General features: G+C 46.7%; 1 protein-coding gene across 1 annotated transcript in view; it reads left to right on the forward strand.

The window, feature by feature from the left end:
- EXOC4 (exocyst complex component 4) overlaps positions 1-27,670 on the forward strand; it is a 488,502-nt gene that overhangs the window by 397,133 nt on the left and 63,699 nt on the right. Inside the window, exons 13-14 of the mRNA XM_009900238.2 lie at positions 6,844-6,999; positions 25,478-25,656. Of these exons, the coding sequence (XP_009898540.1) occupies positions 6,844-6,999; positions 25,478-25,656 (335 nt within the window). The remainder of the gene's footprint in view (positions 1-6,843; positions 7,000-25,477; positions 25,657-27,670) is intronic.

Raw genomic sequence — 27,670 nt, forward strand, 5'->3', positions numbered from 1 at the left:
CTCTCTTTAGTCTATAAAAGAAATGGACATCTCCAAAGAGTGACTCACCCTAATTAATTAAAATGTCCTTAAACTCTCTGGAGGTGCCCAGATACCTCTGTCAGCTCTTAAAGGCAGTTTATGGCAACCAGCCTCCTGGCTGGACTTTCTAAGATAAATCTGTAAAATTAGGTGGAATAAAATAGGGCGTAATATCTCCAAATGATCTTGCTTGTCAGACAGGTAAGATCAAACTAAGCCCATTTTTATTGGTAAGGAACTGAAGAGCAGATGAAGTCATCCAAGATGCCTGTGGTCAAATGGGATTTCTCAAGTCACTAGGAAATGCTCTTGCCACTCATGTCTACTACATTTTACCAGCATCTTCCCCTTCTTGCATTAATGGTTTGGAGTTTAAGTTGTCTTCTTGACTCTTTTTGGGCAGGGATCTGTCTCCTGGAACATGCTAAGCATGGTTTTAAGCTCTTTAGCAGTAGGAGCAGAGCTCAGCGTGGAAACATCACCTTGGCCCTGGGCAGAGAAAAAAAATCATTTCCAAATACATTTGGCACAAGGCACCAGAGTCCAATTAGCCCCTGTGGCCACCAGATGTTTTCCTAATGAAAAGCCATGCCCCCCCAGCTGTGCCCGAGGATGTTCCCCATCAGTCTGCTCCCAGCAGTGGTGCAAAGCTGGAACTGTTACCACCAGCGGATGTTTCCTGGATCAAACCCATTGAGTCATGGAAGCATGAACCCTCCTCACTCATGTGCCATCACCTGTTTAAGTGTTCCACCTCTTCCCTACCTGCTCCCAGGAGCTGAGCACAAACAGATGGCATTTTCCGTGGCCCATTGAGCTGTGAATTGATTAGTTGATTATGGTACTGGTGGTAGCAAGTCACCCTATTACAGCAGCAGGAATAATTACATGGGAGTCTGGGGGAAGGAGAGGTGTTTGAAAGGAAGCAGTTTGAGCTGTACTAAAACATGTCATCGTGGCTTCTGATAATTTACTTGAGAACCTGAGTTAGATTGACATTGATAGAAGTTAAGGAGGTTGAGAACTGGCTGAAATGCTAAAAATAAAAGGTAGGGGAAAAGAAGCCTGTAACTGATGGGGAAGTTGGGCATCAAATAAAGATTGGGGTATGGACCACCCTGTTTAATGTCTCCCTTAATTAAGAGGTAGTTCAAGTAAGACCAACCTGTCAGTAAAAATTAGGAGGTGTTGCAATAAAGGGGATGTGATTTCGAGGGATTCACTTACTAGTGGCAGTGTCCCAACATCATAGAATCATAGAGTTGTATCAGTTGGAGAAGAACTTTAAGATCATTGAGTCTAATCATTATCTAGCTCTGACAAGTCTGATGCTAAGCCGTGTTCCTCAACACCACATCTCTGCCTCTTTTTAGCACCTCCAGGGATGGGGATTCAACCACCTCCCTGGGGAGCCTGTTCCAATGTTTGAGAACCCTTTCAGTAAAGAAGTTTCTTTTAATGGCCATCCTAAATCTCCCCTGCTGCCACTTGGGATCACTTCCTCTCATCCTATCACTTGGTACTAGGGAGAAGACACCAACAACTACCTCACTGTAACCTCCTTTTAGGGAGCTGTAGAGAGCCAGAAGGTCTCCCCTCTCCTTTTCTCCAGGCTGAACAACACTAGGGTCCTTAGCTGCTCCTCACAAACCTTTTCTCCAGAACCGTCACCAGCCTTTTTGCCCTTCTCTGGTCCCACTCCAGAACCTCCATGTCTTCCTTGTAGTGCTAAAATGAACACATCTCTCAAGGTGTGGCCTCAGCAGTGCTGAGTACAGAGGGACAATCACTTCCCTGGTCCTGCTTCTTACACTATGTCTGATCCAAGCCAGGATGCTATTGGCCTTCTTGGCCATCTGGGCACACTGCTGACTCATCTTCAGCTGGCTGTTGAATTTGGCTCAAGGCTTCAGTGGCTCATGGACTCGTGAGCAGCACATTGTCAACAGGTGAGAACAGCAGGAATGATATATGTTAATCTTGGAAAACATCAACCCAGGAAGCTCGAGGACACCAAGCTCAGTTTTCAACTTGCTGTCGCAGCCTAACATCTTCCCCTCTTTCTTCCACAACCACACACTCCAAAAAGCAATAGGACCATAGAATCATAGAATGTCTTAGTTTGGAAGGCACCTCAGAGACCATCTATTCCAACTACCCTGCCATGGGCAGGGATGCCTCTCAGCTAGACTCAGCTGCTCAAGGCCTCATCCAACCTGGCCTTAAACACTCCCAGGGAGAAGGCATCTGCAAGTTCCCTTAAGCAGCCTATTCCAGAGTCCCACCATCCTTAAACTGAAGAACTTCTTCCTAAAATCCAGTTTAAACCTACTCTCCCTCAGCTTAAAATATTCCCTCTTGTCTTATCACCTAGAAACCCTTATGGGAAGTCTCTCTCCAGCCTTCTGTAGGATCCATTCAGGATGTTTGAGGACAGCAGATAATAAGGATCATAAAACAAAGAGGTAGCTTTGTGCCCTGTATAACTCCATCAGAAGGCTCCCCAAAATGACTTGCCTTCGTAGACATCTGAAGGGCTATGAAAAGGCTGTAAATAATTGAAGAGAGTGGAAGTGGTGAGCGCTGAGGCTGCTGGAAAGGGGAATGTCAGGGAGTAATGGGATGAAATTGAGTAAAACGAAACATGAGCACAGTATCAGGGTTGGGGTTTTTTCATCCAAGAGTTGGATTTGTTCAGCTGTGAAATAGACTCCCAAGGGAAGGAGACTATTCCTTTAGTCATTTAAATGTGGAGAGGACAAAGCACTAATATATTCAATGGAACAGTTGTCTTGCCTTGGCAGGGAAATGGCCAGATAGCATCAAAATCGTTTTTCCATCTCAGATGTCAGGGATTCTAGTGGAGATATTTTTTCCCCATCAGTTTTCACTGGAGTGAAGGAATAAAAAACAAAAAGGAGCCCTTTTTTTCCTGAGTGGAAAAACACCAAGTTCCTACCAGCAGCAGAAGGCCCAATTCTATGGCTGGAAACAAAACTCATTCCTTTGTCTGTGGCAGATTGAAGATTAAATTTAAAGAGGAGGAAAATGTATATGTGACAAATTCAGTTTCACAAACCCTGTATGCTTACTAAGCAGAGGTTGTTTTCTTGGTGGTAGGTGAAAGGAGGGATAGATCGATCCTTGCTAGTGGTAAAAGAAGTAATCTGCTCTGTTTCTAGGTAGATCAGCTCTGACTCCTCTCTTGATGCCTTCTTCACTGTTTTTCTTCTCAAAATGCAGATGCTTGGTGTGGTGTTTATTTTATTTCTATTTACTGACCAAATAATACCATTCAGAAGATTTAAAATAGAATCTTAGAATTCTTTCAGTTGGAAAAGGCCTCTAAGATGGTTGAGTCCAATCATCAACCTTAGACCACCATGCCTATAAATGAGACTGGTCAATCCACAGAATCCCCTTAGAAATCATAGAATCCCAGGTTGGAAGGGACTTCAAGGATCATCTGGTTCAACCTTTCTTGGCAAAAGCTCAGTCTAGATAAGATGGCACAGCACCTATCCAGCTAAATCTTAAAGTGTTGCATGTTGAGGATTCCACCACATCCCAGGGAAGATTATTCCCAAGGCCGATTGTTCTCATTGTGAAAATTGCTCCTCTTGTCTCCAATTGGAATCTCCCCAGGAGTAACTTGTCCCCCTCACCCCTCATCTTTACTACATGACTCCATGTCAAAAGGGAGTCTCCATCTTCTTTGACGCCACCCTTTAATTACAGGAGCATGGTGAGAAGGTCTCCCCCGAGCCTTCTTTTCTCCAGGCTGAACAAACTCAGTTCTCTCAGCCTTTCCTCGCCTGGCAGCTTCCCAGTGTTTGGATCATCTTTGTGGTGATTCTCTGCACCCTCTCCAGCCTGACCACACCTGTTTTGCGTAGCAAGGACCAAAACTGAACCCAGTATTCCAGATGTGGCCTGACCAGAACTGAGCAGAGTGGGAAAAATCTGCTGGTTTATGGTGGTCTTGCATGACCGTCTCCAAAATTGCCACTTGAATGCTAGTGACAACTCTGAAAAGAGCTTCCTGCAGGGGAGTCAGACTGAGTGACCTTTGAAGGTCCCTTACAATCCAAATTGTGAAGTATGCGTTTGATGGATGGACCATTCAGTGGGTACAGAACTGGCTTGAGGGCTGCACTCAAAGGCTGGCTGTCAATGCATCCATGTCCCAGAGGAGGCCAGTGACAAGCGGCATCCCTCAGGGATCAGTCCTGGGACCAGGCTCATTCACCATCTTTGTTGGCATTGAGTGCACCCTCAGCAAGTTTGCTGATGACACCAAGCTGTGTGGTGCAGCAGACACACTGGAGGGAAGGGATGCCATCCAGAGGGACCTTGACAGGCTGGAGAAGTGGGGCCATGAAAACCTCATGAGGTTCAACAAGACCAAGTGCAAGGTCCTGCATCTGGGTCAAGGCAACCCCAAGCACCGATATAGGCTGGGCAGTGACTGGCTTGAGAGCAGCCCTGAAGAAAAGGACTTGGGGCTGCTGGTGGATGAGAAGCCCAACATGAGCCAGCAGTGTGCACTTGCAGCCCAGAAAGCCGGTCACATCCTAGGCTGCATCAAGAGAAGCACAGCCAGCAGGTCAAGGGAGGTGATTCTCCCCCTCCACTCTGCTCTGGTGAGACCCCACCTGGAGTACTGCGTCCAGTTCTGGAGCCCCTATTACAAGAAGGACCTGGAGGTGCTGGAAGGTGTCCAGACAAGGGCCACGAGGATGATCAGAGGGCCGGAGCACCTCTCCTATGAGAACAGACTGAGAGAGTGGGGGCTGTTCAGTCTGCCAAAGAGAAGGCTCCAAGGAGACCTAATTGTGGCCTTCCAGTATCTTAAGGAGGCCTACAAGAAAGCTGGGGAGGGACTTTTTAGGGTGTCAGGTAATAAAATAGGACTAGAAGGTATGGAAAAAAATAGAAATGGATAGATTCAGATTGGGTGTTAGGAAGAAGTTTTTCACCATGAGGGTGGTGAGACACAGGTTGCCCAGGGAGGTAGTGGAAGCCTCATCTCTGGGGGTTTTTAAGATCAAGCTGGATGTGGCTCTGGGCAACCTGATCTAGTGTGAGGTGTCACTGGCCATGGCAGGGGGGGTGGAACTAGATGATCCTTGAGGTCCCTTCCAACCCTAACAATTCTATGATTCTATGCCAGCACCCTTAACTCCCACTTGCCTTTTCCAAGAGATAGAAAAACACCTCCCAGAACCATGTGTCTGCTGAACAACCCGAGAATGGAAGAGGACTTTCCTCTCTAGTCTCAGTGTGCCCATGAAGCAGCAAATGTTGATGAGGACTATGCTGAGAGTTGTTCATGAGCAATTCCAACACAAAAAATAGGCAGCTAATTGATTTCTCCAAATACAGCATCCTGTTTGTCTCCTGCAGTTGCCAGTGAGGAATTCAGATTAGTAACACTACCAAAAATATTAAACAGGGAACATCTTAATCATTGGGATTATCTTTGATTTCACACAAATACAGGATTTAGATGAAATCTTTATTATTAGATGTTTGGGATGCATGGAGAGAAGCTCCATTGCCTCAGACCAGGTCCCCAAGCTGGGCCAGCTGGTGTGTGGTGAGCTGGTGGCTTCCACCCAGGTCTTCCTGGGCAGTTTTCCACATTGCAGTCACAACACAATTGTCAGTGGCTGGTGAGCTGGATTGAGGTTGAAGAGAACAAATGAGCCATGGAGAAACTACCTTTTCTTTCTTCTAGTGTAGAATGACCTCCTCCTGTTGTATAAATGATTGCAAGTTGAATGATTCCAGTGGTGGGGAGAATATGGCCCTTTTTCCCTTGAAGAAGTCTATCAAAGTACATCAAGAGTTGTGAGTTTAAGAGAATTTTATATTCTGTTCACCTGTGCTGCCATGCCCTCCATACAAGTGCTTTCATAGAATGGTTGTGATTGGAAAGGACCTTAAAGGTCATCTAGTCCAACTCCACTGCAGTAAGCAGGGACATCTGCAACTAGAGCAGGTTGCTCAGAGCCCCAAGCAACCTGACCTTGAATGGTTCCAGGAATGGGGCATTGATCATCTCTCTGGGCACCCTTTTCAGTGCCTTATCATCCTCATGGTAAAGAACTTCTTCCTTAGATCTAGTCTAAATCTACCTCTTTTCATTTAAAACCATCGCTCCTTGTCCTGCTACAACAGGCCCTGATAAAAAGTCTGTCCCCAGCTTTCTTTCAGGCCCCCTTTAAGTACCAAAAGGCCACCAGAGGGTCTCCCTGGAGCCTTCTCTTCTCCCAGCTGACCAACCCCAACTCTCTCAGTCTGTCCTCACTGCAGAGGGCTTCCATCCCTCAGGTTATGTTTCTGGTCTGCTCTAGCCCACTCCAACAGGTCCATGTCTCTTCTGTACTGAGGACTCCAGGGCTGGCCCCAGCACTGAAGGTGGGGTCTCAGCAGAGGGGCAGAATTCCCTCCCTCCACTTGGTGCCCACACTGCTGGGGATCAGCCCAGGACATGGCTGGTTCTGGACTGCAAGAGCACATTGCCAGGTTGTGTCCAGATTTTCACCCACCAGAACTCCACAGGTCCTCTTCCGCAGGGCTGCTCTCAGTAGACACTTTGTTGAATTCTACTTTGGACCCCTTCCACTTACTGCATGTTTGTATGTGGTAGGCATTTATTGGCTACTTGTGGAATTGCATGGAAAGTCCAATTGGTTTAGCAGTAGTTGTGGGATTGTAGGCTCCAAGCAAGCCTGATGATCTCAAAGGTCTCTTCCAGTTCTATGATGCTGTAATTTTGATTCTGTGATGCTATGATTGTTGCTGCTTTCCCCGTAGGAGCATCGTGCAGTCAGATGAGAAGCTGGTGATCAGCGCATCCTGGGCTAAAGATGATGATATTAGCAGGCTCCTGAAATCTCTGCCCAACTGGAGCAACATGGCTCAACCCAAACAACTGAGACCCAAGAGAGAGGAAGAGGAAGACTTCATAAGGTAAAATATTTTAGAAAGTTATAGAAGGTTTCAAGGAGTAGCAACAATGGTAGAAACTGCTGGAAATAGAATAATGGTGGTGTTTGTGTAGCTTCTGTGTCTCCAGGTGTGAGAAGAGGTAGAGATTTGATCTTTTCTCAAGTGGAGTAATTAAATGGAATCATAGAATCCTTTTGATTGGACTAGAACTTCAAGATCAAGTCCAGTTACTGAACAAATATTGCCAAGTCCTTATGCCATTACATTGCATGATGTTGGGGTCTTCTTAATGCATATCAATGTCTAAAAGGTGGGGGGCAAGAGGATGGGGCCAGAAATTTTTCACATAAACATAAGGAAAAACTTTTTCACTGTGAGGGTGACAGAGCACTGGAACAGCCTCTCCAGAGAGGCTGTGGAGTATCTTTCACTAGAAACATTCAAAACCCACCTGGATGCATTCCTTTGTGACCTGGTCTGGGTGGTCCTACTCTGGAAGTGAGGTTGGATTAGATGATCTCCAGAGGTCCCTTCTGCCCCCTAAAGTTCTGTGATTATGCAACAAAAATGGCAATGAGCACAAAAGGGAACACAGAAGTTCCACCTAAACATCAGGGAAAACTTGATTGCTGTGAGGCTGCAGGAGCCCTGGAGCAGTCTGCCCAGAGAGGTTGTGTAGTCTCCTTCCCTGGAAAGATTCTAAACCCACTTGGATATTGTGTTCCTGGGCAACCTGCTGTGGGTGAGCCTGCTTTAGCAGAGGTATTTGAATGAGATGGTCTCCAGAGGTCCCTTCCAACTCCCACCATTCTGTTGGGATTCTGTGATTTTTAAGCCAGACACCAACTTTGCTGAACTGAGATCTGTGTGTTGCCTGGATTGTTTCTGTTGATGGTCTTGAGAAATCCTTAAGGAGATTATCTGTTTGGAGGATCTTTCTGGGCTTTGTTTATTAGCTTTGTGGTGGATTGATAGACAAACCATCCCAAAGCTTTTGTCCTTCAAGAAAAAGGGGAAAGCAGAGCTGCTTCTCATATGCAACAGGGACAGAAGACAGGGAGGCTGTGGTTCAAGAAGGTGCTTAAGTGGGAGGGCCAGCTTGCTACTTTCCTGATCTTACTGCTTCTTTCTCCTCAGTCTGTTCTTCAAAAAACGTTGTTTTGAAGAGTGGTGTTTGTGAACTGAGTTAGGAAAGTGACTGAGATTGGAGAGGGAAAGAAAGGCTTATTTATAGTTCAGGCAGATCCTTGTCCTGCTTGATGGTGCTACTCTGATCACCCATGCAATGGAGAGAGCAACAGTCTGTGACCTAATGGAGGAGCAAATTAGTTATATTGGGGAGGAATTCCCCAAACTGGTGTTGTCACCAAAGCTGTCCTTCATCTAGGCTCAGAGCAGGTGGCATTTCTCATCCATCTCAAGCCTAGGAGCTTTATAAGGAGAATCAAAAGAAAAATATCAGTACCTCCAGAGGAGATTCTTTCAGAGGCAACTTGCTGTGTCCAAATGAGTTTGTTTCTACCTTTTCAGGCAAGTGAAATCCTGTATGGAGGCAGATGGCCTTTCCAGCATGCTGGAGATGGTTTAGTCTCTGAATCATTGGCTCATGGTGAAGAAACAGGTCCTGTTTGTCATTCCAGCAAGTCAAAAAGCTTGTCTGTACAAGCTTGCTGCACATTCCTATCACTATTCATCACTTCCTTGATTGGCATTTGGCTGTAAAACTGTAGGAGTGAGTGAAGCTGTTGAAAATTACAAGTCTAATTTGCCCAGATTGTCATTTTACTTCTTCTCTGAATGCAAGCACAATGACATGAAGATGATACAGTCTAGAGAAGGATCAGTGAAGGGTCTGAAACATGTCTAGTCACAAAAATGTTTGCTCATAGTGCAGTGGAGATAAAGAGTTTTGCTGATTTCTCTTTCATGCTGCTGAAAGAGTTGAGGAGGCAGAGAGAGCCCTTGAGGTCTTGGTCTAGTTCCTAAGGTTTTGGAGATTCATCCCTTCAGCCCTAGCCTCCATCTTTGCCTTCTCATTTATCCTTTGTTTTTAGGCAAAGAAAGGTGTAGGGGTGTCCTCCTGGGTCTTACTGTGGTTGGTGAGTTGTCAGTGTGGGAGACCAGAGATCTTGTGGATGCCCTGATGGATACTACAGGCTGAGGGTAACCTACTACTGAAAATACAAGGGAAGGCTAAATCTGATATCCAAGATCAATCTGAGAGCACCAGTACTAACACTTTGATCCTAATGTTGATTTCATTCCTAAGTTGTCGTTTTACTGCTACCCTTCTGCTTTGCTCTGCTGAGATCCCACCTGCAGTGCTGGGGCCAGCTCTGGAGTCCTCAGCACAGGAGAGACATGGGCCTGGTAAAGTAGTGCCAGAGGAGGCCACAGCCATGATGGGAGGGTTGGAAGCCCTCTGCTGTGAGGCCAAGCTGAGAAAGCTGGAGGTGTTCAGCCTTGAGAAGGTTACAGGGAGACATTTTTGTGGCCTTCAGTACTTAAAGGGGGACTCTAAGAAAGCTGGGGACAGACTTTTTTATCAGGGCGTGTTGTGACAGGACAAGAGGTGTTGGTTTTAAACTAAGAGAGGAAGATTCAGACTGGACAGAGGGAAGACATTCTTTATGCTGAGCATGGTGAAACAGTGGCCCAGGTTTTACCCACACTGGTTGTAGAATCTGCATCCCAGGAAACATTCCAGGTCATTTGGGGCTCTAAGTAACCTGCTCTAGTTGCAGATGTCCCTGCTTACTGTGGAGGGTTAGACTAGATGACCTTTAAAGGTTCCTTCCAACCCAAACCATTCTGTTAGTGTATGATTAATTATTTTGTGACATGTATCAGAGGTGTTAGCATGAAAAGGCTTTAGCTCATCTACTTTGAATTCACTGGGAAAAGCTCCTCTCCCATGTGTTTTTATTTTAGTTTAGACATCAGGACAAAGATCTTTCCTCGGTGTCTGCGCAGAGCATTATGGCTTAGTTCCTCAAAGTGTTGTGTGAATGCTTCTGTAGCATTAATTCAAGTGACAATGATCAGTCTGGGCCAGTTTTAGCCACTGGTGATTAAAGACATGACTGATAAGCTTCATCAAGAATCAGTGCATGAGTGATTAGATCTTTCCTGCAAAGCTTCAAAACAAAACCAATTGCTGGCCCAATTTTTCATCACCTCCTTTCCATTTAAGCAGATTTCTTTCAAACTTTCTCCTAATCCAAAGGAACATGATGCCTTCACTGCTGTTGCTTCTCTTTCTTCCTCTTGCTGCTGATGAATTGGGAGTAATTCTGCCTTAGTCATCACTGCCTGAAGGAGCCAAAGGGAAATGGGTCTTGTGGATACCTTGGTTGTTAGGATCATGTCTTCTGAACCGTGATGGAAGAGCCTGGGACAGGTCGAGTCTACTAGAGCACAAGTCTTGTGAGGAGCAGCTGAGGGAGTTGTTCAGCCTGGAGAAAAAAGAGGCTGAGGGAAGACAGTCTCAACTTCCCCTAACTCTCTGAAAGGAGGTTGCAATGGAGTGGGCACTGGTCTCTTCTCCCAAGTAACAAGTGACAGGACAAGAGGAAATGGCCACAAGTTGTGCCAGGGGAGGTTTAGCTTGAACATGAGGAAAACTTTATTCACAGAAAAGGTTGTCAAGCCCTGGGAAAAGCTGCCCAGGGAAGTGGTGGAGTCCCATCCCTGGAGGGCTTTAAAAGGCATGTAGATGTGGTGCTGAAGGACATGGTTTAGCGGTGGAATTGGCAGTGCTGGGTTTAAGGATTGGACTTGATGACCTTAAAGCTCTCTCCAGCTAAAACGATTCCGTGCTTCCATTACATTCTCATTTCAGCCATTCAAGATATCATAGAACCATAGAATTATTTCTTTTGGGAAAGACCACTAAGATCAGTGAGTCTAACCATCGACCCAACACCAGCATGATGATTACAGCATGTCCCAGGTGCCACGTCTACACATTTTTTTAACATCTCTGGGGATGGGGACACCACCACCTCCCTGGGCAGCCTGTTCCAATGCCTGACCATTCTTGCATTCTTGACCATTAAGCCTGTTTTCTCATTTCAGTTTTTATGACCATGATACACAGATACCAATTTGTGTTCGCACACCCCACTCAGCAGCTAGCAAGGGCAGGACTAAGCATTTCACTTCCTGGAAAGGAAAGTTTGAGCTTGATGAAACATGGGAGCATGTTCTTTATGGACACAAAACAGGGCTGACAGCAAGACTTGAAACTCTTGAGAATGTCCCTTTATGAAAACTGCTAAATTGAACATAACATAGAGTCATAGAATAATAGAATTGTTTGGGTTGGAAGGGATCATCTATTTCTAACCCCTCTCCCGGCCCTGCTATGGGCAGGGACACCTTCCACTATACAAGATCGCCTGCCCTCCTGAGAGCGGGCATTCACAATGTCTGAATCTACCCTCTTCCAGCTTCAATGCATTCCCTGTCATCCTGTCACTACAACCCTGGTAAAAAGTCCCTCCCTAGCTTTCTTGTAGGCCCCTTCAGGTACTGGAAGGCCACTAAAAGGTCTCCCTAGATCCTGCAAGTTTATCAGCTGAAAGTTTGCCACTAGTTTTTGCCCTGTATCAGGGAGAGATGTGAGCACAATTTTCTTTCCCTCTCCCTCCCCAGCTTTCCTGTAACTCATTTGTTTAATTAAAGAGAAGAGCCCAAACACAATGTCTTTACAAAATCAAACCATCATGCCTTTCTATGTTGACAGTGATTGATTTTGTTGTCTTAACCTCACCACTCTCTCTTCTGCGAATAGATGTCAAAAGGCAGGCTAAGACACTGGCAGAATCTTCCCATTAATATTCTGGAGTGGTTGGCCAGACAAAGGGACCTGATTGAGCATATTATAGTAGCTCAGAACTTGGCAAGGGGAGAAAGGAAAGGAACAAGTCATGCCTCTGTTCGTATAATTAGTTTTTAAAGCTCTGAAGGCGATTTGGCAGCAGGGCCAGTGTGAAATATGCTGCCCTTATCGCTTTACAAAGGTTAGCCTCCAGTTCATTACTGAACCAGATACGCCGGTGACAAAACCCAAAGATGGTTCATTTCCAGGTTTGCCTTTGAGGAGGAAAAGCAATGTACAAAAGTGCTTCAGGTCTGGGTTACACTTGAGTTAGAGCAGAATCTCCTGGTGTTCAGTGCACCTCTGCAGCACAAGGTGTGGTGAGGGGCAAGGGCACTGTAAACCTAAGGGAAATGCTACAGGCTTAGGGCAGGATGGCTGGAAAGTTGCCCAGCAAAAAAGGACCTGGGGGTGGGCTGCAGCCATCTGAACATGTGCCAGCAATGTGCTCAGGTGGCCAAGAAGGTCAACAGCATCCTGGCCTGGATCAGGAATAGTGTGGCCAGCAGGAGTAGGGAAGCGATTGCGTCCCTGTGCTGGGCACTGCTTGAGGCCATGCCTTGAATACTGGGTTCAGTTTTGGGCCACTACACTCCAAGAAGGAGATTGAGATGCTGGAGCACATCCAGAGAAGGGCAACAAAACTGGTAAAGGGTCTGGAGAACAGCCTGGGATTGTTTAGCCTGGAGAAAAGGAGGCTGGGGGAGACTTTGTTCATCTCTACAGCTCCCTGAAAGGAGGTAGCAGTGAGGTGGGGCTTGATCTCTTCTCCCTAGTATCAGGTAATAGAAGAAGAGGAAATGGCCTGAAATTGTGCCTGGGGAGATTTAGGCTGGACATTAGGAAATATTTTTTTTCCTGCAAGAGTGGTCAGGCCTTGGAACAGGCTGCCCAGGGTGGGGTGGACTCACCATCCCTGAAGGTGTTCAAGAAACATGTGGCCATCGTTGGAAAGCTGAGGAAGGTATGATGGCAATTCACAGGGCAACAACAGTTTTGCCTGTGTAATGGGTTGGGGCAGATCCCCTCCCCACCACAGGCAGAAATAACGACTCAGACAAACTGATTGCAAAAGTAGTGGAGAGTTTAAATAGAGAACAGTGAGTGTGCACAAAAGGAAACATGGTGACAAGAAAGGAACCAAAGTAAACCCAGAAAGACCCCAAACCCCACCTGAGGGTGCATCCAAAACCCCCAGGGCTCCTTCTTCCCCCTCCCTCTGCTGGGCTAGTCTCAGCTGGCCAGGCCTGAGACTGCCCATCCCCCTGTGGCCTTGGGCCCAATCAGGCCCATGGCCGGGAGATCTCTCCCCCAGTTACCAAGTCTTTACCAAGTCTCGGAGAGGGAAGGAAAGAGGAAGTGCCAGACCCCACCGCAAAATTTATAGTGGTGCAAGGGATTATGGTAGAAATACCTAATTTCCTGAGTCCACCCACTGGGATGGACTTCTGGACACTGGAAACACCCCTGTAGCAGAGGGCACCCAGCCCAAACTACGACAGCCTGGAAATCCCATGTTGGTCTGAAGATCTTACTGCTACACAGATTATTCAGACTGATGGTTGGACTGCAGGGTCTTGGAGGTATTTTCCAGCCTTAACAATTCTGTGATCTGAGATGCTTAATATGCATTAGGAGGGGGATGGTGGTTCCAACAAGCTCCTAAACACTGAACTGGGTCTCAGATTCTGAGGCTGAGGTTAATGGAGCAATCAAAAACCTCTTCTCATCATCACCATGTCCCACATTACATTTCCTTTCACGGTCTTGTGGATGTTTTTAGTGAGAGATAGCTAAGCATTGGATTAGGTTTAAAAAAGCAATTCTTCATCCTGAAGCTGGTGAGATGCTGCAACAGGTTGCCCACAGAAGTTGTAGATGCCCGACCCCTGGGAGTGTTCAAGGCCAGGTTGGATGGGGCTTTGAGCAACCTGGCCTTGTAGAAGGTGTCTCTTTGCATGGCAGAGGACTTATAACTAGATGATCTTTAAGGTCTTTTCCTAACAATCAACTCAGTGATTCCATGACTCTATAACCATGGCTGCAGAGAACTCCAGTGACCTGCTGCTTCCTCCCCTGTATCTCCTGTTCATTGAGGATGCTTATCCTCACTTGCTTTGCATCAAAAGGAGAGGATTTGGGCTGGATTTGGGTGTTTTTAAGAATATTCTCTGTTCTCAACCTGAATCCAGGAAGAATCTTCCAGTTTCAGATTTATTAATCCTACAGATCATGTTGTCTGTTGAGATGTGTGCAACAATGCCCACCTCTTCCAGTGTATTTTTTGTGGGCAATGACCGTGCCCCTAATCTGTACAGCAGAGAAGAATCTAAAGGAAACTACAAAGATGCTGAGGGGCCTGCAGTATCTCTGTGAGGAAGAAAGGCTGAGAGACTGGGGCTGTTGAGCCTGGAGAAGAGCAGACTGAGAGGGGATCTGATCCATGCTCAGCAAGTGGGTGGGGGTCAAGAGGATGTCACCAGACCCTTTTCAGTTGTGACAGCACAAAGGGCAATGAGTGCAAACAAGAACACAGGAAGTTCCATGTGAACATGAAGAAAAAGTTGTTAACTTTGAGGGTGGTGGAGCCCTAGAGCAGGCTACCCAGAGCAGTTGTGAGGTCTCCTTCTTTGGGTAGATTCCAAACCCACCTGGACATTGTAACAAAGGATGAGGAGAAGGCAGAGTTACTTAACACCTTCTTTACCTCAATTTTTTTCTAGCAGGACAGAATGTCTTCCAGACAGCTGGCCTGCAGAGCTGGCAGAAGGATTCAGGGAGCAGCATAGTTTTCCTCTGTTCCAGAATGGGGTAGTTGGTGATCTGCTTAGCCACTTGGATCCCCACAAGTCCATGGGACCAGATGGGATCCATCCTAGGGTGGTGAGAGAGCTGGCAGATGTGCTGGCCAAGCCACTCTCCATCATTTTTCAACAGTCCTGGCTCAGTGGAGACATCCCAGAGGACTGGAAGCTGGCCAGTGTGGTGCCCATCCACAAGAAGGGCCAGTTGGATGAGCCAGGGAATTATAGGCCTGTCAGCCTGACCTCAGTGCCAGGCAAGATTATGGAACAGGTCATCTTGAGTGCAGTCACACAGCACTTATGGGATGGCCAAGGGATCAGGCCCAGCCAGCATGGGTTTAGGAAGGGCAGGTCCTGCCTGACCAACCTGATCTTCTTCTATGATCAGGTGACTGCCTGGTAGATGTGGGGCAGGCTGTGGATGTAGTCTACCTGGACCTCAGCAAGGCCTTTGACATGGTTCCCCATAGCAAGCTCCTGGCCAAGCTGTCAGCCCATGGCTTGGATGGGAGCACACTGCGATGGGTTAGGAACTGGCTGGAGGGCCGAGCCCAGAGAGTGGTGGTGAATGGTGCCACATCCAGCTGGCAGCCAGTCACCAGTGGTGTGCCCCAGGGATCAGTACTGGGCCCCATGCTCTTTAACATCTTTATTGATGATCTGGACGAGGGCATCGAGGGCATCGAGTCCATCATCAGTAAATTTGCTGACGACACCAAGCTGGGGGCAGGAGTTGATCTGCTGGAGGGTAGAGAGGCTCTGCAGAGGGACCTCGACAGGCTGGGCAGATGGGCAGAGTCCAACGGCATGAGATTTAACACATCCAAGTGCCGGGTTCTGCACATTGGCCACAGCAACCCCATGCAGAGCTACAGGCTGGGGTCAGAGTGGCTGGAGAGCAGTCAGGCTGAGAGGGACCTGGGGGTGCTGGTTGATGGCAAGCTGAACATGAGCCTGCAGTGCACCCAGGCAGCCAGGAGGGCCAATGGCATCCTGGCCTGCATCAGGAACAGTGTGGCCAGCAGGAGCAGGGAGGTCATTCTGCCCCTGTACACTGCACTGGTTAGGCCGCACCTCGAGTCCTGTGTCCAGTTCTGGGCCCCTCAGTTTAGGAAGGAGGTTGACTTGCTGGAACGAGTCCAGAGAAGAGCAACAAAGTTGGTGAGGGGTTTGGAACATAAGCCCTACGAGGAGAGGCTGAGGGAGCTGGGGTTGCTTAGCCTGGAGAAGAGGAGACTCAGGGGTGACCTTATTGCTCTCTACAACTACCTGAAGGGGGGCAGTCAGGCAGATGTTGGTCTCTTCTCCCAGGCAAGCAGTACCAGAACAAGAGGCCACAGTCTCAGGCTGCACCAGGGGAGGTTTAGGCTGGAGGTTAGGAGGAAGTTTTACACAGAGAGAGTGATTGCCCACTGGAATGGGCTGCCTGGGGAGGTGGTGGGGTCGCCATCGCTGGGGGTGTTCAGGGCCAGGCTTGACAGGATGCTTGGTTGCATTGTTTAGTTGATTAGGTGGTATTGGATGATGGGTTGGACACAATGATCTTGAGGGTCTCTTCCAACCTGGTCTGGTCTATTCTATTCTATTCTATTCTGGACAGCCTGGTCTGGGTCACCCTGATTTAGCAGTGGGGCTGAACAAAATAATCTCCAGAGGTGCCTTCCAACCCCCACCATGCTGGGATTCTGAGATGGAGGGTGAAGAAATACAGAGATTGAGCTTCCCCACAAAGGTTTAATGATGGCTCCTGCTTTAACAAGATTGTGTATCACTAAATCACATCATTGGAGCTACACAGGATGTGCTCCAAGACACTCCTTTGTCTGCTGTGATAAATTGAATCATACCCCCTCAACAAGATCAGAATATTCAAATGAATTTAAGGGAGGAGGTGGCATATGATGTTAGAGCTCCACATTGTCAATTAGCCATGTCTGCTTTTGGACACGTGTGGCAACCTCGCAGCAGCCGTTTGGAGCTGGTCCCTAATAGCAATGCATAAGTTGTTGATGAAGATTTCCAAATCCCAGGAAACCTCAAATCTGGGTCATTTTTAGTTGGTTCAAGGGGTGAATTTCTATCCTTTGAGGGTCCTTTGCAGCAGCTTTTCATCAGGACCACTGTGCTGTTTGGATGTGTTATGAGATATGTCCTTCAAGTCCTGAATTTTTAAAATACCTTCAGAAGCTGAATCTTTGAAGCAAGTGAAGCAGCATCTTCTGCAGAGTGATGGCTGGGCTGGGGATTATTGTTCTCATGGCAGCAAATCATTTTAGAGGGCTTCCCATTACAAGAAGAGCCCACGTGGGTTCTTGGGTTTGGTGCTTGAGGGATTTCTTTATGATTGTTAAACAAATTGTGGTGCATAATGAAGCAGCAAACCACCTTTTGTCAATTTCTTTGTAAATAAGAACAGAAAGGGAATTTCTTTTACTTAATCAAGGGGAAATCTGTCTGCCTGGCTACTTCCTACATGCAGTTTTTAAGCACCATTTTCAGGCTGACTCTGTGCCTGAAATGCAGGAACAGAACATGAATGTGTTACAGAAATTTTTGCACAACATAAATACATAAACAATTCTACTGATCCAAAAGTCCTGGTGCATAGCAAGGTCATCAAGGGCCAGCAACATGCCCTCACGCTCAAGAAGATCCCAGGTCTTCTGGGAGGCATGAAGAAGGCTGTGACTAGCAGGTCAAGGGTGGTTCTCCTCCACCTCTACTTTCCCCTAGTGAGACCACAGCTGCAGTCCTGTGTCCAGTTCTGGGCTCCCCAGTTCAAGAGACAGAGAACTGAAGGAGAAAGTCCAGCAGAGACTGTAAAGATGCTGAGGGGCCTGGGGCACCTCTGTGAGGAGGAAAGGCTGAGAGCCCTGGGGCTGTTTAGCCTGGGGAAGAGCAGCTTGGGAGGGGATCTGATCAATGCTCAGCAAAGCTAAAGGTGGGGATCAAGAGGATGTCACCAGACCCTTTTCAGTGGCACCCAGAGACAGGACAAGGGGCAGTGGGCACAAACTAGACCACAGGAAGTTGCACATAAATATAAGGAAAATCTTTGCTGTGAGGGTGTTGGAGCCCTGGAGCAGGCTGCCCAGTGAGGCTGTGGAATCTTCTTTGGAGAGATCCCAAACCCACCTGGACCTTGTGATCCTGGACAACCTGCTGTGGGTTACCCTGCTTTAAGCAGGGAGGTTGGACTAGATGAACTGTGGAGATACCATTTGAACATGAGGAGAAACTTCTTTGCTTTGAGGGTGCCAAAGTCTTGGAGCAGGCTAGGAGGTTGTGGAGTCTCTGGCTATGGGGACTTTCAAAAACAATGTGGACACATTCCTGTGTTGCCTGCCCTAGGTGTTCCTGTGCTGGCTGCCCTAGGTGATCCTGCTTTGGTGGGGGCATTGGACTCAGCGATCTCTAGAGGTGGCTTCCTACTCCTGCCATTCTGTGATTCTTCTCTGAAGCATCTGATGCTTAGCAGAAAGAACCTGTCTGAGGTCTGCAATCAAGAGGGTGTGAGAAGAGATGGGAGGTCCTCATTGGGTCAGGGTGTTCCAGGAAGGGTTCCTAAGGGTCTTGATTGATGTCTTTGTGACCTCCTCCATCTCCATGTACCCTCCCACTGAGTTCTTTCCTTGGCATTATTTTCTGAAGGGATAACTGACACTAACTTCTTGGCAGCAAAAAAAGAGAGGAGCAGTAAATGAATGTAAAGCAGCTGCCAAAGGTACATCAGAGACCTCCTTCCTCATTCTGCAGTATTGATGTGGACATTTGGCTTCTTTTCAGCTCTGGTGTGGTCAGAGTGTCTTAAACATAGCACAGGTCATTTGGATTTATCACTCTTGCTCTCCCCTGGCCTTTCTTCCCTTCCATAAGAGTTTCCTGTCCTCTCAGGTTTGCATATCCTGAAGTATGGGTGAGGGGAAGCCTGGTATGTTGTCATCAGTCCCTTTGGTTCCAGGCAGTTTAGCTCAATAGGTTGTTGAACTTCATAAAAACATCACCAGTGCTCTTAGTCGCTGAGGGGGGGGAGGGCGAAGCTGCTCTGCCTGCAAAAGACTTCTTTGGCGAATTAAGCCCTCAGCCCATCCCTGCCGGAGCCATGCCAAAGATCCTGCACAGTACTCATAAGAACAGCATGGGTCTAAAACTGACACACTGCTGGTCATTCTTAAAAGCAAAAGAGAGAGATATTAAGATGGTTTAACAAAGAGAAACAAAATGAGGTGCTTAATTAATCTGAGGATTAAGTTAGCTCAGCCAGCCTGCTCTCACAATGCCAAGATTTAAGAGTGAACTCTGCTGCAGTATCTTCAGCACTGTGCCCTTGTGGGCCAAGAAAGCCAATGGCATCCTAGGGTGTATTAAGAAAAATGCCCATCAGGTTTAGGGAGGTTCTTCTTGCCCTCTGTTCTGCCCTGCTGAGACCCCACCTGGAATACTGTGTTCTGTTTTGGGCTCCCCAGTTCAAAAGAGACAGAGATCTGCTGGAGAGAGTCCAACAGAGGTTAAGAAACTGGATTATCTGTCCTGTGAAGAAGACTGAGAGATCTGGAGCTGTTTATTCTTGAGAAAAAAACTTACTAACATCTGAGGGGTGGGTGTCAGGATGAAAGTGAGGGTCTCTTTTTGGTGGTGCCCAGTGATGGGACAAGGAGCTACAGTTAGAAGCTGGAACACAGAAGGTTCCACCTCAATGTGAGGAGACACTTCTTTACAGTGAGAGTGACAGCACTGGAACAGGCTGCCCAGAGAGATTGTGGAGTCTTCCTCTCTGGACTTTCAAAACCCACCTGGATGCATTCCTGTGTGGCCTGCCCTAGGTGATCCTGCTTTGGCAGCTGGGTTGAACGTGATCTCTGGAGATCCCTTCCAACCTCTAACATTCTGTGCATCTGTGATTTTGTGCAGTGCACACAAATCCCATGGGAACTGGGGCTGAAGGACAAAGAAATGGTGTGGCACCAGCATCAGACACCAGGATAAGGAAGAGGGAGCTCCTATGAAGAAAAACACCTGAATTTGCTTTCCTTGCAGTGTAGTTGATAGACAGCATTGATCTCCATCTCGAGTGTGGCACAGCTGAGCAGCCACAGGAGAGCTGAGTGGTGCCTCTGCTTACAGTTCTGTAAAACCCTCTGTTACGGAGTCATAGAATTGTTCTGAGTGGAAGAGACCTTTATGATCGTTAAGTCCAACCATTAACTCAGCACTGCCAGATCACCACTAAACCATGGCTCTCAGCAGCCCATCTATACAGCTGTCCAATCCCTTCATGGATGGGGACTCCCTGAGCAACCTGTTGCAGGTCTTGGCAACCCTTTTGGTGAAGAAACTTTTCCTAATGCCCAACCTACACCTCCCTTCACACAGCTTGAGGCCATTTCTTCTTGTCCTATTGCTTGTTCACTGGGAAAAGATACTAGCTCCCACCTGGCTCCAACCTCCTTTCAGGGATCAATAGGGTCACTCCTCAGCTCCTTTTCTACCCAGTTCCCTCAGCCGAATCTCTCAAGACTTGTGCTCTAGACACTTCAGCAGCTTTGTTGGAGCAGATCCAAGAAGAGCAACATGGCTGGTGAGGGCTTTGGAGGGCATGTAATAAGAGGAGTGCCTGAGGGAGCTGGAGTTGTTTAGTCTGGAGAAGACAAGGCTAAAGGGAGATCTCATTGCTCTCTACAGCTACCTGAAAGGAGGTTGGAGTGAGGCTGGTGTTGGTCTCTTGTCCCAAGTTACTAGAATTGGATGAGAGGAAATGGGCTTAAGTTGTGCCGGGAGGGGTTAGGTTCTATATGAGGAAACACTTCTTTACTGAGAAGGTGGTCAGGCATTGTAATGGGCTGCCCAGGGAAGTGGTAGAGTCACTGTCCCTGGAGGTGTTCAAGAAGTGTGTAGATGTAGTGCTTTAGGATATAGTTTAGTGGTCGTAGTAACTGGGTTATGATTGGGCTCAGTGATCTTAACATTCTTTTCCAACCTGAATGATTCAATGATTGCCCTTCTTTGGACAGTACCTCAATGTCCTTCTTGGAGTGAGTGACCCAAACCTGAATCCATGATTCACGGTGCAGCCTTACCAGAGCCCTGTCCAGGGGGATGATCTGTGCCCTGGTCCTGCTGCTCACACTATTGCTGATCCAGGCCAGTATGCTGGTGGCCTTCTTGGCCACCTGGACACATGCTGGCTCATCTTCAGCAGGCTACTGACCAGCACACCCAGGTCCTTTTCCTCTGTGCAGCTTTCGAGCCACTCTTCTCCAAGCTTGTGGCATTTTATAGGCTTGTTGTGACACGAGTGCAGGACACAGCAGTACTTGGTCTTGTTGAACCTCATCCTATTTGCTTTGGCTCATTGATTCAGCCAGTCCTGAGCCTTCTGTGTGGCCTCTCTACTCTCAAGCTGATCAAAACACCCACTTGGTGCTGTCCCCAAACTTACTGAGGGTGCACTTGATCCCCTTGTTCAGATCACTGATAAAGATACTGAAGAGAGCTGGCCCAATTTCTGAGACCTGGAGAGCACCACATGGTTATGAAGCTTTTGCACTTTCTAAAATACATCATCTCCGTGGCTGGAAATTTCCATCTATGGGTTCTCCCCCAGAGCTGCAGGATCTTTTGTTGCTCTCAGAAGCTTTGGCTAAGTCCAAAGCAATCTCTGTAGGTAATTTGACTTTTCAAAATCATGTTCATGCAAACCACCGAACCATCAAAAACTCGTAAATGAAATGCAGATCTCTTTGTGTGTGCTGGCTCTGTCTTAGATACACACAGATGTCACAGGTACTGCCTGAGAAACTGTGTGAGAATTTAAGGGCTGAAGATGCTGGTTTAGTGCAGGTATTCAAGAGAGCAGTTAAAGTTGGGTATGCAGTTGGTTTGTGGTTTTATATCCTTCTCATTAAGTGTTTAGCCTTGCAAATTTAATAAAGAAAGGCAGGTAGGGAATAATCTCTCAAGCAAGCTTCCAGGACAATGATGGAGATTTGCTTCAGGGAGATGCTTGCTAACAGAAGCAGGAAATTGCAGGAATCCACCAGAACTCTTTAAACTTATCTTCTAAATGTGAGTTAGTTACAATCATAGAATGGTTTGGCTTGGAAGATACTTTTAAAGAGACTCTTAAAAGATGAGCAGGGACACCTTCCACTAGACCAGGCTGCTCAAAGCCCCATCCAACCTGGCCCTGAGCACGTCCTGGTGTTCTTTCTTGCTGAAGGTTGTCTCTGTTATAGGTTTCAGCTCACACAGGGGTGAATTGGGGGATTTGTAGTCAAGGATTCGTGTTAAAGTCAAACAATTAGTATATCTACTGTCCTTTGGATGCAAGCTTATGTTCTTTTAAAGAGAGTGGCAGAATCACATTTATCCCAACAACATTTTCTAGTATAGCTTCCTGTAGATGACCTTTTTTGTATTCCTCCCAGGATCAAAAATAGGAAATACACCATGCTTTGTATGTTGTAGATTTTCCCCAGCTCAGCTGCCGGCACTGTATTATTCATGCCCAAGGTATCCATCCAGAGCCATGCCAAAATCATTTCTCTTTCTGTATAGGAAGGCAGCAGAGTTGTCCCTGTGCTAAAATGGGATTTGTAATTGCAGTTTTTTGGGCACTGTGTGGGCAGTGGTGTGGTAGTGACTCCACATTTAACAGCTCTCAAATTCTGGATCCCAAAACAAGTGCTTTTTTTCTATGGCATTTTGTACTGGAAAGTTGTGTTAATGAAGGTAGAAATTCTCCAACTGTTTCATTTCTTACTTTTCCAAGGGAGTGGTTTGGTTGGAGGAGAAGATGATCTATGAAGTGTTTTCTACTCCATAGGAACGGATGAGGCTATGCTAGTGTTTGTGGGTGGCTATAGCTGAGTGAGATGTTTCTTGTTTGCTGTAAAACTCATTAATGTGTTTTACTTGAAAGAATGATCTTGCTTTACCTGAAAAAAGCTGACCTAGCCTGGCTATGAGTTTGTCCACCTGGTTCAGACGTTTATTTGCACTTCGGATATGGTGCTCAGCTGTCGTCACTCCTCGGAGCTTTTTAGATTTTTATGACTATCTAAGAAATGCCCAGTTAGGGAAGCTCCAAACTACAGAATTGTTCTGGTTGAAAGAGACATTTAAGATCATAAAGTCCAACTGTTAATGCAGCACAGCCAGGTCACCACTAAACCATGTCCCTCAGCACCACATCTCCACTGCTCTTCAATCCCTGCAGGGATATGGAGTCCACCACTGCCCTGGGCAGCCTGTTCCTGGGATTAATAACCCTTTGGTGGAAGAAATTGTATCTTTAGTCCAACCCAACCCTCCCCTGGGCAAGTTGAGGCCATTTCCTCTTGTCTTGTCACTTGTTACCTGGAAGAAGAGACTAACCCCTGCCTGACTCCAGCCACTTTTCAGGGAGTTGTAGGAGGTCACCCCTCAGCCTCCTTTTCTCCATACTGAACAGCCCCAATTCCCTCAGTTGCTCCACACAAGACTTGTGCCCAGTTTGGTCTCCTCTGCAAATTTCCTGAGGGTGCTCTCCATCCTCTCATGCAGCTCATTGATGTCCATTATTGCTATGGTCTTTCCTGAAGTTCAGAAAGGTTTTCATATGTTGCCAGTAGTCATAGCAGAGACACTGCCCCTGGAGGAGTGGGGTGTGGCACTTTGGAACATAGTTTAATAGCCATGGTGGTCTTAGGTTGATGGTTGGACTTGAAAACCTTAGAGGTCTTTTCCAACCAAAACAATTCTATGAAAATTAACCCTCTCTTACTGAGAGGAAAACCAGCTGAATTACTACGGCCATAAGCCACTGGATTTGGAGTCAGGCACATCCAACGGGGAAGGAGTCCTCCCAAACCATCATATGTGGGATACAGCCTATGGCAGCACATTTTTTATTGTCAAGCAGAAGAAAATCCTCAAAGAGATTTTTTTTTTTTAATGAAGGCTATTTTTATTTTGTGCCTTTTATGAATTCAACTCAGCAATTTAAAACCATTTCAGGGCTTGGGGTTTTTTTCTTTTCTTCCTTTTTTTTTTCTCTCAAGTGACAGTGATGTCCCACAAATCTAGGGAGACACTGGCAATAAAAACTGCTTAGATAAGATCTAAAATGCTGCTGATGGGATTATTTTGCTGCAGCTTGTTGCAGCTATTATGCTCAGCAGCATGATTCCTCATTGTAACTTCATAAAAGAGCTGATGACAGGAAGGGGAGATTTGCAAAGTTAAATGGAAGTGGAATGCAAATTCCTGACAGAAAGAGAAGCTGATAATGGGAAGAGTGTACTGAGGACCGTGGTAGATGTGCCATCACTGAGAGTCTCACAATGAAATGCATTTGGTTGCAGCCAGGAGCTCTTGTAATTTGATGCAGGAACCATGTCCTGATTCTTACCATCCTCATAGTATGCAGAAAGTCATAGAATCACAGAATGGTAGGGGGTAGCAGTTGGACTTGGTGATCCTGAGGGTCTTTTCCAACCTGAATCATAGAATCATTTAGCTTGGAAGAGACTTTTAGGATGAGCTTTTCCTCACAGGACTTCTGCTCCAGACCTTCACCAGCTTCACTGCCTTTCTCTGGTCTTGCTTCAGCACCTTACTGTCCTCCTTGGAGTGAGGGGCCCAAAACTGAACCAAGGGTTTGAGGTGTGGCCTCACCAGTACCCAGTATAGGTCGATGATCTCTGTCCTGGTCCTGCTGGCCACACTATTGCTGATCCAAGCTAGGATGCTGGTGGCCAAGAAGGCCACCTGGGCACATACTGTCTCATCTTCAGCTTCTGTCAACCAACACACCTAGCTCTTTTTTCTGTCAGGCAGCTTCCCCCCACTCTGCCCAAAGGCTATAGCTCTGCATAGGGCTTTTGTGATTCAATTGCATGTCCTGGCACTTGGACTTGAGCCTCGTCCCACTGACCTCGACCCATCAATCCACCCTGTCCAGATTCTTCTGTAAAGAATCTCTACCTTCAAACAGATCAACACATCTGCCCAACTTAGTGTCACCTGCAGCCTTTACTGAGGATGCCTCCATCCCCTCATCCAGATCATTGGTAAAGATAGTAAACAAAAATGGCCTCCAGCAGTGAGATCTGGGGAGCACCACTTGTGACTGGCCACCAACTGGATTTATCTCTATTCACCGTCGTATTTCGGACTTGGCCTTTCAGCCAATTTTTTATCCAGCAGCTACACACCTCAAAATAACTTTTTTCAGCTTTCTATGGGTAAACACATTTGTCTTGGTCATCAGTTTTCAGCAAGTACTATCTCTGTGCAAGTAAAATAATGCATGGGCTGATAGTCAAAGTCATTTCTTTGTCACTTGGTCATGATAAGCCTTCAGGTTTCACAGGAGGTTTCTTGTGATATGTGGGGGGAAAAAAAAGTCAGTCAGGGATGGGAAAAGCTGATTTGCATGGAAAGATTAAAAGCACTGCGTGTGTTATTTATACATATCCCAGGGAGACATGAGAAGCACCTTCATGTCTCATCAAGGTGCCAGGGTTGGGAGGGGAGGAGAAGTGTGGGAGTTGATTGAGATGGAGTTTGGAACTATGAGGAATGGGGTGAAATTCAGAGACTGTAGATGCAGGGACAAGGACAGAAAAATCCTCCCTGAGAGAGAGGTGTCATGAACAGCAGGATATTTTAAGCACTGTAATGAGACTTCAAAACCTCCACCATACGACATTCTTGTGACCCCACGCTGGAACAGTTCTATGCTTGGCTGGTTTGACTTTTCCTATGGTGCAACTAGTGTCTTCATTGTCCTGTGCTGTCTTTCTGAGGGTGGCTTTGGTTTGCATTTCAGGGCTGCTTTCGGCAAAGAGTCAGAAGTTCTCATTGGCAACCTGGGAGATAAACTCATCCCTCAACAGGAGATCCTGCGGGACGTCAGTGACCTAAAAGCCTTGGCCAACATGCATGAGAGCCTGGAATGGCTAGCAGGTCGCACCAAGGCAGCCTTCTCCAACCTCTCAGCCACCCAGAGTAAGTAGCTCCCGTAAAAGAATCTGTCTTAGAAGTGAAAACCAGCATAATTATGGACTGTAACAGGAGTGGGCATCTTTTGTTCTTGATTTCAAAGTGGGCTGATGTCAGAGGGAAGCAGAAAGCAAAGCAGCTTCATCTCTTTTTTCATACTGAATGCTGTGGTGGGCACCATATGAGAGTGCCAGGAGCACCACTCATAGCATAAGTTCTGAAAAGTCATTCAGTGCTTAGAACTTTTCATCTGACCCTGCTAATGACACAGCACAGGAGCAGGTACAGGTGCTGGGGCAGGTTTGGTTTTCTTCAAAGCATGGCTGAATATTTAAATATCTGTGTGGATTATAAATTCAGTCAAGAATTTGAATTGCTTTTAATGAGAAATGTTCTAACCTGCATGTCACTGGGACACTGATGCTCAGCCTGCAAAGGCAGGAGCAACCCTTGGTGAACAGAGGGGCCAGGAGGGCAGACAGCAGGCCCTGGAGACACCACATCTGCTCCTGGTTGTCAGGGATTGCCCACGCTACCCTTGTGAGATCATTTCCCTTCTCAGTGATTCACCTTTTGCTCCTTCCCCCAGGGAATAGTGAGGACAGATATTTCTGCAGTTTGTAGTACAGTTATGGAGCAGAGCCCTGGGGGAAGGTGCCCACAGAGGAGCAGGGCACCTCTGAGGGCAGCCAGGTCTTCTGAGCTATCATGGGAATTTGGCAGAGAAAATCACCTCCGACTTCTTTTCAGGGAATTGATGGGGGAAATTTGGGTGGTGCTAAATAAAGTTATGATGTTATATCTCCTTTAAAATAATTGTCCCTTGGCAGCAGAGCATCTCTGGTTAACTGACAATCCTTCCTGTGGCTTGTAACTCTACCCTAGAGTTATACCTTTCAGCTCTTCTAACTCTTTAAAATCCTAAGGTCCTTGAAACCTCAGCTGTCTATGATCAGTTTGGTGGAATCTAGAAAGATAATTAAGATTATGCAATCAGCTAACAATTAAAAACCCAAAATGCTGTAGGTAGTTTTAATATACTTTGAGTTCTGAATACCTGAGTGGTAAGAATTGCTGTGCCCTCACAGCGTGTGCTTCTGTTGGTAAAAAAGAAATAAAAGATACCAAAACCAATGGTAAATGCTATCAAGTTCAGTACCCAAATATTTTCCACACTAGAAAGTTTTCCAATGGAAAAGGACCTGGTTGACAGGGGTCTAAAGATGAGCCAGCATGAGCTCAAGTGGCTATGGATGCCAAAGGCATCTTGATTTGTATCAGGAATAGTGTAGCCAGCAAGAGTAGGGAAGTGTTTGTGCCCCAGTGCTGGGCACTAGTGAGGCCACACTTTGAATTGTCACTCCAAGGAGGACATTCAGGTGTTGAAGCATGTCCAGAGAAGGGCAATAAAGCTGGTAAAGAGTCTGGTGAAGAGCAGAAGAGGGAACTGGGGTTGTTTAGTCTGGAGAAGAGGAGGCTTTTAAAGGAGGCTGTAGTGAGGTGGGGGTTGGTCTTTTCTGCCTAGTGTCAGGTGACAGAATGAGAAGAAATGGCCTGAAATTGTGCCAGGGGAGGTTTAGGTTGGATATCAGGAAAAAATTCTTTCCTGCAAGAATGGTCAGGCATTGGAACAGGCTGCCCAGAGAGGTGGTGGAGTCCCCATCCCTGGAGGTGTTCAAGAAATACGTGGACATGGCGCTCTGGGACATGGTTTAATGGCCATGGTGATGTCAGTTTGACAGTTGGACTTGATGGTCTTAGACGTCTTTTCCAACCCAAACAATTTGGTGATTCTCTGATTTATTCGCAGAACTGTAGTTACTGGGAGAGTTCCTGGTGCTGAAGGAGTTGTGCTCTGCCAGTTAAAGTTGTTAGGAGTAAAAACATCATTTATAATCTCAGTTCTAGTTGAAACTCAGATTTGTTAATAAATCAATACTTTCCAAACACAAAAAGGGCACAAGCGTGACTTTCATGCAGCGGTGAGGCTGTTACAGGCAGCAGTGAATAAACACAAAGT

The sequence above is a fragment of the Dryobates pubescens genome, chromosome Z (genome assembly GCF_014839835.1).
Source record: "Dryobates pubescens isolate bDryPub1 chromosome Z, bDryPub1.pri, whole genome shotgun sequence".
Taxonomy (NCBI): Eukaryota; Metazoa; Chordata; class Aves; order Piciformes; family Picidae; genus Dryobates; species Dryobates pubescens.